At 39.3% G+C, this 14,039-nt stretch overlaps 1 protein-coding gene across 1 annotated transcript in view; it reads left to right on the top strand.

Moving 5' to 3' along the window:
- STX12 (syntaxin 12) overlaps positions 1–10,884 on the top strand; it is a 36,911-nt gene extending 26,027 nt beyond the window's left edge. The window contains exons 5-9 of the mRNA XM_038531394.1: positions 2,010–2,053; positions 3,563–3,668; positions 6,811–6,883; positions 7,585–7,667; positions 8,864–10,884. Coding sequence (XP_038387322.1) covers positions 2,010–2,053; positions 3,563–3,668; positions 6,811–6,883; positions 7,585–7,667; positions 8,864–8,956 — 399 coding nt within the window. The 3' untranslated portion in view covers positions 8,957–10,884. The remainder of the gene's footprint in view (positions 1–2,009; positions 2,054–3,562; positions 3,669–6,810; positions 6,884–7,584; positions 7,668–8,863) is intronic.
- The last annotated feature ends 3,155 nt before the right edge of the window (positions 10,885–14,039 follow it).

Here is a 14,039-nt window from a genome sequence, read left to right as displayed (position 1 = left end):
GGTCTTGATCTCAGGCTCTTTTTTTTTTTTTTTTTTTTTTTTTTTTAGATTTTATTTATTTATGTGTGTGTGAGAGAGAGAGAGAGAGAGAGAGGCAGAGACATAGGCAGAGGGAGAAGCAGGCTCCATGCAGGGAGCCCGATGTGGGACTCGATCCCGGGACTCCAGAATCACGCCCCGGGCTGAACGCAGGCTCTAAACCATTGAGCCACCCAGGCATCCATTTGATCTCAGGCTCTTGAGTTTAAGCCCCACATTGGGGCTTGACATACTTTAAAAAAAGTTTTATCCACCACTGCTGTGGTTTGTTTGTTTGTTTGTTTTAAGTAGGCTCCATGTGATGGGGTGCCTGGGTGGCTGAGTCGGTTAAGTGTCAGACTCTTGATTTCGGCTCAGATTGTGATCTCAAGGTCCCGGGATTGATCCCTGCATCAGGCTCTGTGCTCAGCAAGGAATCTGCGGGAGATCCTCTCCCTCTTCCTCTGCTCCTCCCCCTGCTCACGTGTGCGTTCTCTCTCTCTCTCTCTCTCTGAAATAAATAAATATGGTCTTTAAAAAAAAAAAAGTAGGCTCCACACGAGCCCAATGTGGGGCTTGGACTTATGATGCTGAGATCAAGAATCAGACACTCAACTGACTGAGCCACCCAGTCTCCACCACTCTTTGTTCCATGGATGTAAATATCAACACAGTGAAAACGGCAGATAACATTTTAGTATTATTTTGAGTAATGGTCAAACAGATGGAAAAATACTCAACTTAATAGTCATGAAATTACAAGTTAAAACCACAGTGAGGTACTATTTCATATCCAAATGTAGGGCAAAATTTTAAAATTCTGTGAACACTAAGGGTGGTTGTTATGATGCAACAGGAACTTTCCTCCCTGGATGGTTATAGTGTAAATGGGAACAATCACTGGAAAACATTTTGGTTGTAACTTCAGAACACATTAGTTCTACCCTAGAGAAAACTGTAAATGTTTATAACAGGATATAAGAATGTTTATAGCAGCATTATTTGTCTAGTCAAAAATTGGAAGCATTTGAATGTCCATCAGCAGAATAGATAAATGTGCTGTGGTATATTCACATACTATAATATCATACAGCAAAGAAAATAAATGACCCACAGTTACATTCAGCATCAGGGACGGATCTGGCACAATCAGGCATGATCCAGTCAAAGCATGAAAGAATACGGACAGTATAATTCCACTCACGTGATGTTCAAAAGCATGTAAAGTGTTATAGTAAATAGGGATACATATATCACTATATTAAAAATACAGGAAAATGATCACTACAGTCAGGGTAGTGGTTACTTTAAGGGTGCAGGAGGGGGCATTGTAATTGGAGGAGAGCACAGAGGTAGACTTGAGGACACTAGCAGTGTTTTGTCTCGATTTGGGAAAAAAGTAAAAGTTAAAAAACAATAAGAAAACCTCATGGTGTTCCTCTAGGGGGGTAAAATTTTGAAATTTTCTTCGTTTTGCTTGTTTTTTTTTTATTACTGCTATTTTAAGGAAGGAAAGACTTTAATGGGAATAGATTGCTCTTTTAACTTTTTTTAATACATGCATTAGACTGATTTTTGAAATGAGTCTGCCACTTTAGTGCCTGATATGCCATAAATGTCCATTTTTTTTAATGTTTACATATTCTGAAAATTTATTTCCTTGCAAGTTTTCAACTCTTTCCCTTATTTTACCCCCCTGAAGATTATAAAATAAGTTATCACTATTACTGTTGTTTACTCCTCTCTCCGATCCGTGTTATCTCCATCCTATTCAGTAAGGTTACCATTCTGAGCCCAGATTTGATTTCAACTACTTCACACCCATTTTCTAGTTGAGACAGATTGCCAGAGCCCTGTGTCATCTTACAGATCCTGTTGGAGCCAAGGGAATGTTGCTTCTTTATACTGTAGCGAAAGGAAGCCATTGTTTTATGTGTCTGTCTGTGGCATGTTTCTGGATAACAGCAGCAATAATGCCATCTGCTTTCTAGGCGGAGGAGAGGCAAAGAGAGGAGCAGCTCGTCTCATTTGATGGGTAAGGAATTTTCCGTACAACCTGCTGGCTAGTTGAGATGGGATTCTATACTTTCTACTTACTTCTAATTTTCAAAATCATGTGGAAAAGAATGAAAAATAAAGGGAGACCTGGGGTGGGTGACTTATAATCCACCAAATAAAATAAAAGTCAAAACCTTGGGCTTTTCCAAGATATTTGAATATGGAAGGAACAATTTCAAGGTGAGTAAAAAAGCCAGGGAAATCCCCGATGTCTTTGTGTTGGGGTGAGAGCTTGCCTCACTAGGAATAAGTACAAATACACAAATCTACAGATGAAGATTTTACCTCTAATTCAGAAGTAAGTTTTTCAAAGTTCTTGGATCTCTGTTTACCATATCCATCCAAAATGGAGGCAACTCGTTCTTTTAGGAGTAGTACAAGACGAAGCAAACAGTTTGCATCTGAAAGACATCTTCTTTCTTAATTTCTCCAAACTGAATTAACTAATTCCATAGAAATGTATTGGTGATATTAATTCAGAATGTAAATTGCTTTATCAAAGATACGTATCTCTCTCCCCACTACACTGTGAGCACCTCAAAGGGGTGCCTGCAGGGTGCTGTCTTACTCCGTTTTTGTTTTTTGTTTTTGTTTTTAAAGATTTTATTTATTCATTCATAAGAGAGACAGAGAGAGAGAGGCAGAGACATAGGCAGAGGGAGAAGCAGGCTCCCTGTGGGGAACCCAATGTGGGACTCGATCCCAGACTCCAGGATCATTTGACCTGAGCCAAAGGCAGAGGCTCAACCACTGAGCCGCCAAGGCACCCTCTTAACTCCGTTTTGTATCTCCAGCGCATGGAGGAAATACTGTGGAGATGATGTCTGCTTTATGAACATTGTTGGGAAAATGCTTAATACTGAATTTTCAAAGTGTTGTCTAGCATCATAGCATTTCTTCTAAATATGGTACCTGAAAGAAGAGTTATAACATTTCAGTAGCTTTTCATTTTAGTTTTCTCTTAAGAGGCATTTAACCGAAAGCATACACCCTCAAGGAATGTTCTGAAAACCAGAAGGTGTAAATCTGTTAGACTAATTGGAGATGCATTGACAGGTCGCTTAGCCTGCTCTCCTCCACCCATTTAGTACCCAAGAGACCATCTCAGCTTGCACTTTGAGAGTGCTCTAGAAGAGGATGGACCAGTATGTTTCATTGACTTCAAGTCTCTGTTTTCCTTGTCTAGCAAACCCTAGCAAGATTGCAGAGTGCACCCCTGACTGGAAAACAGCAAGGAGTCCCATCCCTCATAATCCTGCTGTATCTCAGTTTTGCTCAGGGAAGCTGAGACTTTGTTTTCTAGGTATTATCAACTCTTTGCCTCCAGTTATGAAAACTGTGACCCTCAAGTACTTTGTATTGTTACCAGAGGAAGTGGAGCCATGTAATGTCCTTGGATAAGTCCTGCTGGTAGTAGAAATGTTGTAAAGTGTCTCATGCACACTTTACAGAGGAAGAATCAACTAGTGTGCTTGTCTCCTTGCAGCCATGAGGAGTGGAACCAGATGCAGAGCCAGGAGGATGAGGTGGCCATCACTGAACAGGATCTGGAACTTATTAAAGAGAGAGAAACAGCCATTCGGCAGCTGGAGGTGAGAGCCAGGTTGTGTCTTTTGACTCCATGTATCTACACTCTAATCCACCTGGATTTTCTCTCATTTATTATGAAAAGCATGAAATGAATTCTTATTGATTTGCATATTATATCTTAATGTAATTATGGTGAATATGAACTACTCTTATGATGGTACTGGTCACGGTGCCTGAGAAGACTCAAATCCTTTCCTCAGTTACCATATCTTACATGGTTTCTGTGAGAATATGCATGAAGAACAGAGTAAGGCAAACAAATATTTTATTCCTCATTAAGACTTTGACCCCATGGCACCTGGGTAGCTCAGTTAGATAAGCATCTGTCTTTGGCTCAGGTCATGATCCCAGAGTCCTAGGATGGAGCCCCTCATTGAGCTCCCTGCTCAGCAGGGGGTCTGCTTCTCCCTTTCCCTCTGCCCCGCACCCTATTCATGCTCACTCTCCCCAGCTCTCTCTCTCTCTCTCAGATAAATAAATAAAATCTTTGTTTTTTAAGATTGTATTTATTTATTCATGAGAGACATAGAGAGAGGCAGAGGGAGAAGCAGGCTCCATGCAGGGAGCCTGATGTGGGACTCAACCCCGGCACTCCAGGATCATGCCCTGAGCTGAAGGCAGACTCACATAACCGTTGAGCCACCCAGGCATCTCAATAAGTAAAATCTTAAAAAAAAAAAGACCTCCCCCCACCCAGACCTCAATGCCAACTTCAGGTGGGATTCTATGGAGAGAGCCCCTTTGCTTTGTCTGAATAGCTCAGAATAAAGGCAGGCCAAAAAGTTGGCTTAATTTTTGTGCATCCCAAAGTCGAATCCCAAGTTGTGGATATGACTTTAGAGCAGAGAAACAGGAACAGTTTTTGAGGTGAGGGTTGAGGGAAAGGTCTTGAGGATTTTCTAACCTGATTTTCCAACCTTTAACTTTATATAATGACTAGTATATTCTTAAACCTGAAGAATTTAATCCTCCATGCAGCTAGAATGTCATCCTTGAGGGCAGTGAGGAGAAGGGGCTTGCAAAGGGGAGAAACTTGGAGTTCCTCAATGACCTTCATCTGTGGTAGTGGCTCTGAACTCTGAAAATGCCTTAGAGTCACTTAGAGATTTATTTTCCAGATACTCAGCTGTTCTCCCTCATTCATCAACTGTTATTTTAGGCTCTGTGAAATTCCTATTTTTCTAGGCTAGAAATGGACGAATAGCCATAAGTTTTTTTTTCTTAAGATTTTATTTATTTATTCCTGAGAGAGACACACACACACAGAGAGGCAGAGACACAGGCAGAGGGAGAAGGAGGCTCCATGTAGGGAGCCCAATGTGGGACTCGATGGATTAAATCTGGCTGTTGATGGTTGATTTCAGCCTCTAGCCCTCTGATAACAGAGGCTTTCCAAAAGACTTGTTCTTTAACTTCAAGTGTGGTTGAACAGGATTTGTTAGAAGCACCAAAAGATAGTTTCCTTTCTTTTACCACTTAGGAAACTTCAAGGAATTTAGGATCTTTGCTCCAGGAGTGGGATGAAGACTAAATATAATTATTTATTTTTGAGAGAGAGAGAACCAGGAAGAGAGCACGAGCGGGTTGGGGGTGGGGGCAGAGGGAGAGGGAGAAGCTGACTCCTTGCTGAGTAGGGAACTCTATGTGAGGCTTGAACCTAGGACCCTAGGATCATAACCCAGGCCAAAGGCAGATGCTTAATTGATCGACCCACTCAGGCGCCCTGTATATTTCTTATAAATCCCAGTTTCACATGCATGTTACATCCAAGCTGGGCTGTTTGCTCTTTTTTTTTTTTTTTTTTTTTTTTTGGCTGTTTGCTCTTTAACTCAATCATCTGCTTGTTTATATGGCTTCTCTTTTGCTGTAAGGTATACCTCAAGTTGTACCTCTCCTGCAAGCCTTCCTGTGCACACTTTCCTTTACCATTTACCAGTCACTTCTATATAATGACTTTTCTTATTTATCTTGTTGTGTACTGACTCCACCCCTGTTAGTCAGCAAGCAACTCCTCCTATTATGTTAGTCAGCAAGCAACTAGTAGACTGTCCTGATTCCAGCAGACTCTTAGTGGGTAATTGATGTGCTGGTAAGCTCTTGCCAAGTTATGGTTGGGAAGCTGTGGCTTTCAAGGCATTGTTTTTATCCTAGCCTTCTAAGAGGCAGTGTATTTCAATTGCAAGAGCAAGTGCTTTAGAGATACTCTGGCTGCAATGCTTAGTTTCTTCACTGACAAGGGTTGTGACTAGACAGGTAGATAACCTTCCTGAGTGTTATTATCCTCAAAGATACTTGACTTCGTAGAGTGGCTGGTTAATGTAACTATCAAAGAGGCATAGTAATGTAATGAAAACATCATGAACTTTTCATTCTGAGCTCTGCCACTTGCTAGCTTTGAGACCTTGGGATAAGTCATCAAACTTTTCTGAGCCCCAGTTTTCTCTTATTTATTTATTTTTTTTAAGATTTTATTTATTTATGAGAGACACAGAGAGGGAGAGAGGCAGAGACACAGGCAGAGGGAAAGCAGGCGCCATGTGGGAGCCTGACATGGGACTCGATCCTGAGGTCTCCAGGATCACACCCTGGGCTGAAGGCTGCGCTAAACTGCTGAGCCACCAGGGCTGCCCCCCAGTTTTCTCTTGTGTATGATGGGGATAATATATGTCTCATTGTGTTGTCATGAGGACCAACTAATGATTAGTAATAGCTGACACTTAGGAAGTGCTTATTGCACAGTTCTAAGAACTTTAAATATATCAATTTATTTAGTGCTTCTGCGCTTTAGTATGAGATAGGTACTGTCATTGTCCACATTTTAGAGGGGGCAACCCAGAGAGTTTCTTAACCTAAGATGGTACAACAGGACGGTGGAAGATTAACTTCACACAGCAAGACTCTGGATCCTCTCTACTAGGCTCCAAAAGTCTGTGTTTAATTACCTACCTGGTATAGTTCTTAGCACATAATAGGCATTTAGTAGCTATTAATTAACTTTATTTTCATTTTCAGTTTATGGAGAAAGGGTGATTTATAAGCCTTAGAAACATCTGTGTTATGTTTACAGCCAAAATTTTAGCTAAGTAGAAGGAATTGAATTGTCTAACGTGTTGCTTAATGTTAATTGTTTTTTGTGTTCTTTAGGCTGATATTTTGGATGTCAATCAAATATTTAAAGATTTGGCCATGATGATCCATGATCAAGGTGATCTAATTGGTATGTATATCGTTGATACTTTTAACCTCAAGGTGAGTTGATAGTTGGTACTGAAGAAGTACCAACTTCTTGGTGTGAAGAAGTCAGTAAGACATGTCTTAGGAATTTAGGAATGCCATTTAAAAATTATAAAATTCATTTTTTAGTCCCCTTTTTATATTGTCAAATATAGACACTAGTGACATGGGCATGATTACTCAGCTCACTTGCCATAGCCTCTTTTTAGGTCTTTGGCTGTTTAGGGAAATAGCTGTTGTCTTCCCAGCTTTTATCTCCGGAAACTTGCACAATTTTGGGATTAGTAACCTTTTTTTTCTAAGCTTTTTATTTGGAAATGATTTCAAGGTTAGAAAAGTTACAAAAATAGACTACAAGGAATTCCTTAAAACCTTTACCCAGATTTACCTCTTAACATTCTACCCTCATTTGGTTTAGATTTGCCCTCTATATTTCTCCAAATATACATGTGTATACATAATTTTTCCTGAACCATTTTGTGGTGAGTTGCCTACTTCATAATCCTTTATTCCCAAAGAACAGAGTTATTCTCTTACCCGGTTAGTAATTTTGATTACATGGCTGGCTAGTTGGAATGGTGGTGGTGAAACCAGGACCAATGACATAAGGAGTATGTTTAATTTACAATCTTGAAACATCAGTTATGATAAAAAATATCCACTGCCCTTCTTTGTTTTTTGCAGACAGCATAGAAGCCAATGTGGAAAGCTCAGAGGTACATGTAGAGAGAGCCACGGATCAGTTACAGCGAGCTGCTTACTATCAGGTAAAAGCACTTACCAAAGAAAGTCACTGTGCTGTATACTTCATGAGCTGTCACATCTCATTGACACATTGAGAGCAGCTGCAGCCTTTTGCTTAGGCTAAAGCTGGAGGCAGGTGGTCATAATTGCACTCCAGTCCATTTTTAATATTTTCTTCAGAGAGATCTACAAAAAGATATCAGTCCTTGAATAAATTTACAGAGAAGTCTCAGCTACAAAGCTAACCCCGTAAGCTGGCATAGTACCTAAATCTGGTAGAAGGCTAATTTTATATTCTTAACAGCTAAAATTTGTTTCAATTAGTATAGGAATAGGTACAAAGTATGACTTTGCAGGTACTTTATGTTGACTACAGCCATAGAGGATAGACATAAAATCAATTCCAACTGCTATTGTGAATAAATAGGGAGTTATCCTGTGGAGGTTATTTTTCTATGAATAAATGGAAGTTAATTGTTCTATGTTGTAAGAAGTGATATTCTTTTACATATTAGATGAAACTCTGGTTTTATGACCCTTACTTGGGTCTTTATCTCAAGTATTGCAAATATTGTGAATGCGGTCCTTTTCATTTCCCATCTCTTTGGTGCTATATGGCTTTTTAGAAATAAGCAGCATTTCGGTCATTTCCCATGTTCCTAGGATTGTTGTATTTTACCTGGAAATGTTCTTGAAGAAATTTGTATTTAATAATAGTGTTTCCTTTTAAAAACTGAGTGATGATGTTGGTGTCAGACAGTAAAGGAATTATGAAGTAAATTATATACATTCACTCAATATTATATTATGCGGGAATTACAAGAGATGTTTATGAAGAATTTTTAATATTTTTATGCTAAAATGTTAAGTGAGAAAAACATCGAACATCATACAGTATGATACCAATTCTGTCAAATAACAATATGCATAGATAAAAGATGATGAGAAAACACATTCAGAATGTCAACAGTTTTATCTGTAGGTGATTATTTTCTTTCTGCATGTCTGTATTTTTTATAATGAACATAACATTTTATAATAGATATAAAACCTTTATTAAAATACACATGAACAAATAACTTATTTTGTTACAAATACTGCCTAGATAGGGTTAATGCTGAATTACAAGGAGGCAAATTTATGAAGCACTCTTGGAGTCTTAGATATGAGAAATTTTACTTGTTTCATGAGGGTCTTTTTTATATATTTTTCTCCTCAGAAAAAATCTCGCAAGAAGATCTGTATCCTGGTGCTTGTCCTGTCCGTGATTATTGTAATCTTGGTATTTATTATCTGGCAAATTTATAAATGAAGTGATTGCCTCAGAGCTGCCTTCTGCTGAGCTGTTTTCAAGGGCACGTGCTTATTGGAGTCTTGCCAGAACAAACTGATCACAAGAAGAGAGCATACACCAGAATGTCCTGTAATAATTTAGTTAGAAAATAACTACTAACTAGTCCTTGGAATTAGTGACCTATGGAGACAGTATTTATCAATTTATGTATACATTTTATTGATTTCTCAAATTAGGAATTAATTTATGTGGATTTTGCTTTCTCTTGTATTCTGATTGCCCTTCATCTCAAGTGTTTACTGAAAATTCCATTCTTGATATTCTTGTTTTGACAGGTGACACTACAGTCTTGTAATATTGTCATTTTATGTGTCTACTCGATTCACCTTTTTGCTAACAACTGAGATAGAATTACTTTCTCATGGCCAGCACATTGGAGTCTATCAGAAACTGTATAATAAGCTGGTACTTTTTATTATTTAACATTTTAATTTGTATTTCCAAGGAGCCTATTCTCTATCTGCTTTGAAAGATTTTGGCAATGTATTTAACTGGAAAGTAAAAAATTACACATTTGATCTGGATTAAAAGTATCTATTAGAGCTGGCCATTTGGCAAGGTACCTGTTAACAGGGTTTAAAGTTTACTTTATTATCCACTAATGTCATCCACGGCAGTTCATCTGTACAGATACTAAACCATCTTGTTCAATTTTTTTTAAGAGGTTAATTTAATTAACATTATTATGCTCTCTGGGGTCCCTCTCCCCCTGTCTGTATAGAAAGGGAGAATTAGACAAAGCATGCTTTTGGAAAGCAAATAGGAATTGTTTGGAATGATTTAAACTTTTTGTTGTTGTTCACTTGTGGTTCTACATTCCTGGTGAATGATGAATATTGCTGTCAAAAGGCTGCTCCTTCCCCATAAGGGTTGCTGGGCATTTGATGGCAGGAAGATTTTAAAAGCTAGACTGAAGTTGGTCTAAAATTTAGTTCTGTGAACCTGGTGATAAAGCAAAGAAAAGGTTCATTTTTGTAAATACTGCTGGTTTGGAATAGTGATGTTAGACTTACCCTAATTTATGAACAAGAGATTAATCTCCGTGCATAGTTTTAGACAAAAAAGATGTTTCAATAAAATATTGTTGTCTTGTAATAGAAATGTTGTCCACTTCCCTTTTTCACACAGGTCTAGAGCAGTTAAAGGCAATGTAATTTCTGTAGGCTCTCACATAAGAGTGAATTGGGCCAAGAATTTCAGTTCATCCTTTGGTGAATTAGAGGACTGAGCTAACCCTGGATATATTTATATTCATTTCTTCCACTCCCTTTAATGTTACTTAATCTCCTTTTTCCCTAACTAATGTGAATAATAGGGAAACAAGGGCCCAAATGCCTACGTTTCTTTGTACTCTTGCACCATTCCACTCCTTAATACAAATAAACATTTTAAAAGCTTTTGTAGTAGGTTTTTATGAGTTAACATGCAGCAGCTATTAGATAATGTGCTGTCCTGGGAAAAATTGAGATTGGCAAGAAGGCTGGAGATCAGGTGAGGATTGGCTTCGGGGTGGAATAAGGGCGCTGCCGCCCCTTCCTTGAAAAATAGGATGGAGCTGTTGGGGTGTCACAGTGGCCTGTGCAGCAGCTTCAGGGCTAATTCCTTGGTTCTACAATCATGGCCCCTTCAGCTCAAATTATAGACAGGCTTGGATACATCATTTGTAACATTCAAGAAAAAATTCTTGATTGTGAAAAACTATCTCAATCTGGGTTAAATGAAGCTATCAGAATTCTGTTCTATAATACTGTGTAGTCCAGTGGTGGTGATAATAGTGGTCATGGGTAGCAAATACGACCTTGGCTTAGAATTTGAATGGCCTGGAGTTTACGGGGTTGCCAAGAGGTTCTGCTAGATGATCTTAATAAACCTGCTCACAGAATCCTCCTTATCTGTGCTTTGTTTGTCTTTGGTGGGGAGGGGCACCATGCCCTAAGACAGTGGTTCTTTTTTTTTTTTTTTTTTAAGATTTTATTTATTTATTCATGAGAGACACAGAGAGAGAGACAGAAACACAGGCAGAGGGAGAAGCAGGCTCCACACAGGAAGCCCGATGTAGGACTTGATCCCGGATCCTGGGATCATGCCCTGAGCCAAAGGCAGACGCTCAACTGCTGAGCCACCCAGGCGTCCCAAGGACAGTGATGCTTAACCATGGATTCATATTAGAAGCTAAAAAAAATACTGATACGTATGTGCCCCTGCCACAAGATTCTATTTTTTTTTTTTTTTTTTTTTTTTTAAGATTTCATTTATTTGGGCAGCCCCGGTGGCACAGCGGTTTAGCACCGCCTGCAGCCCAGGGTGTGATCCTGGAGACGCGGGATCGAGTCCCACGTCTGGCTTCCTGCATGGAGCCTGCTTCTCCCTCTGCCTGTGTCTCTGCCTCTCTCTCGCTCTCTCTGAATAAATAAATAAATCTTTAAAAAAAAGATTTTATTTATTTATTCATGAGAGACACACACAGAGAGGCAGAGACACAGGCAGAGGGAGAAGCAGGCTCCCCTTGGGGAGCCCAATATGGGACTTGATCCCAGGACCCCCGGGATCATGACCTGAGCCGAAGGCAGATGCTCAGCCACTGAACTACCGAGGTGTTCTGTGCCACAAGATTCTAATTCAGTTAGTTTGGAGTTTAGGCTGGGCATCTAAAAGCTCTGGATAATTCTCATGCATAACCATGGTTGAGAAGCATTAGTTTGAAGGTCAAAAACTAGACTGGAACACAGAAAGCCTGAAGAATCTTGGCTTGCCATTAACTTGAGGTAGATATTTGGACAAGTCATTTAACCCTGAAGGCCTCAAGTTTTGTCAGTAGCTGTCTTCTAGCTATAAAATTTTCTGATTATAAAAGTCACGGGGGAGGGGAGGTGGCTGGGTGACTCAGTTAGGCGTCTGCCTTTGGCTCAGGTAATGATCCCAGGGTCCTGGGATTGAGCCCTGCAACAGGCTCCCTGCTCCACAAGGAGCCTGCTTCTCCCTCTCCCTCTGCCTGCCACTCCCCCTACTTGTGTGCATGTTCGCACTCTCTCTCTCTCTCTCAAATTAAGTCTTTAAAAAAAATCACAGGAGTTTGGCTTGAACATACAAATTCTGTTTGCCTCTATATTCCTGTCCTTTTCTCTTCCCCTTTATCCTTCCTTTATGGAATGTTCTAGAAGGACTAAATCTACCATTCTCTCAAGTGAATTAAAACCATAGTACTATAGAGACGTCTAGGTGGCTCAATGGTTGAGTGTCTGCCTTCAGCTCAGGGCATGGTTCTGGAGTCCTGTGATCGAGTCCCACATTCGGCTCCCTGCAAGGAGCCTACTTCTCCCTCTGCCTCTCTCTGTGTGTCTCTCATGAATAAATAAGTAAAATCTTAAAAAAAAAAAAAAAACTATAGTACTATATAGGGTAAAGCAGAAATGTCATTCTGGGCCCTTCCTCTGGGAATGTTCCAGAACAAGAACTTGTAGCTGCTAGACTGTTGCTTCCAGGGCAGGTTTTGTCTTATTTGCTAAGGGATGGTGATGCCACTGCCTTATACCATTGGGCAAACATATCAAATTGGAATTGCCATTGTGTCAGCGCAAAGTAAAACACCCTAATCCTCCTCTTTTTTTTTTTAATTTTTAGATTTGTTTATTTATTCATGAGAGACACAGGCAGAGACACAGGCAGAGGGAGAAGCAGGCTCCTCACAGGGAGCCTGATGTGGGACTTGATCCCCGAACTGGGATCACGCCCTAAGCCAAAGGCAGTCGCTCAACTGCTGAGCCACCTAGGGGTCCTGCTCCTCCATTTTTAAAATTTAAGTATAGTTGACATATAATATTAGATAGTTTCAAGTATATACAACATAGTGATTTGATATCTATATACATTATGAAATGGCCACCACAGAAGTCTTGTTATCATCTGTCACCAGAGTTTTTACATTATTGATATTACCTATGCTATATATCCCCATGAGTTATTTTATAACTGGAAGTTTGTGCCTCTTAATCCACCTATGTTGTCTGCCTCTGATCCTTCCTCACTTTGATAACCAGCAGTTTGCCTCCTGTATATATGAGTCTGTTTCTGTTTTGTTTGCTTTCTTCATTTGTTTTGTTTTCTAGATTCCATAAAAGTGAAAAGTATTTGTCTTTCTCTGACCTAATTTTATTTTATTTTTTGAAGATTTTATTTATTTATTCATGAGAAAAAGAGAGGCAGAGACATAGCCCTGATGTGGGACTCGACCCCAGGACCTCCAGCATCACAACCTGAGCCAAAGGCAGATGCTCAACCACTGAACCACCCAGGTGCCCCTGACCTATTTTTATTTAGCCTAATACCCTCTAAGTCTGTCCGTGTCAAAATAGCAAGATTTTATTCTTTTTCATGGCTAATATTCTATTGCATATGTATATGTACCCCATTTTCTTTATCCATTCATCTATCGATGAATACTAGGGTTGCTTCCATGCCTTGCCTATTGTAAATAATGCGATGAACATAGGGGTGCATATGTCTTTTTGAATTAGTGTTTCCATTTTCTTCAGATAAATCCCCAGAAGTGGAATTGCTGGATCATATGGTAGTTCTATTTTTATTTTTTTCTATTTTTAATTGAGGAAACTCCGAACTGTTTTCCATAGAGACTATGCCAATTTGCATTCCACCAGTGCACAAGGATTCCCTTTTCTCCACATTCTCACCAACACTTGTTATTTCTTGTCTTTTGATACTTGTCTTTTGATACATTCTAACAGGTGTGAGGTGATGCCTCATCGTGGTTTTGCTTTGTATTTCCCTGATGATTGTGATGTTAAGTATCTTTTCATGTGTCTATTGACCATCTGTTTCCTTGGAAAAATGTCTACTCAGGTCTTCTGCCAATTTCTTAATTGAATTTTTTTTTTATATTGAGTTGCATGAGTTCTTTATATATTTTGGTTGTTAACCCCTTATTGGGTATATCATTAGCAAATATCTTCTCTGCCTGCCTCTCTCTCTCTCTTTCTCTCTCTCTCATGAATAAATAAAATCTTTTAAAAAATATTTAATTTAT

This window comes from Canis lupus, chromosome 2 (assembly GCF_011100685.1).
Source record: "Canis lupus familiaris isolate Mischka breed German Shepherd chromosome 2, alternate assembly UU_Cfam_GSD_1.0, whole genome shotgun sequence".
Lineage (NCBI taxonomy): Eukaryota > Metazoa > Chordata > Mammalia > Carnivora > Canidae > Canis > Canis lupus.
Note: the sequence above shows the minus strand (reverse complement) of the source record. Positions and strands in the feature narration are given on the sequence as shown.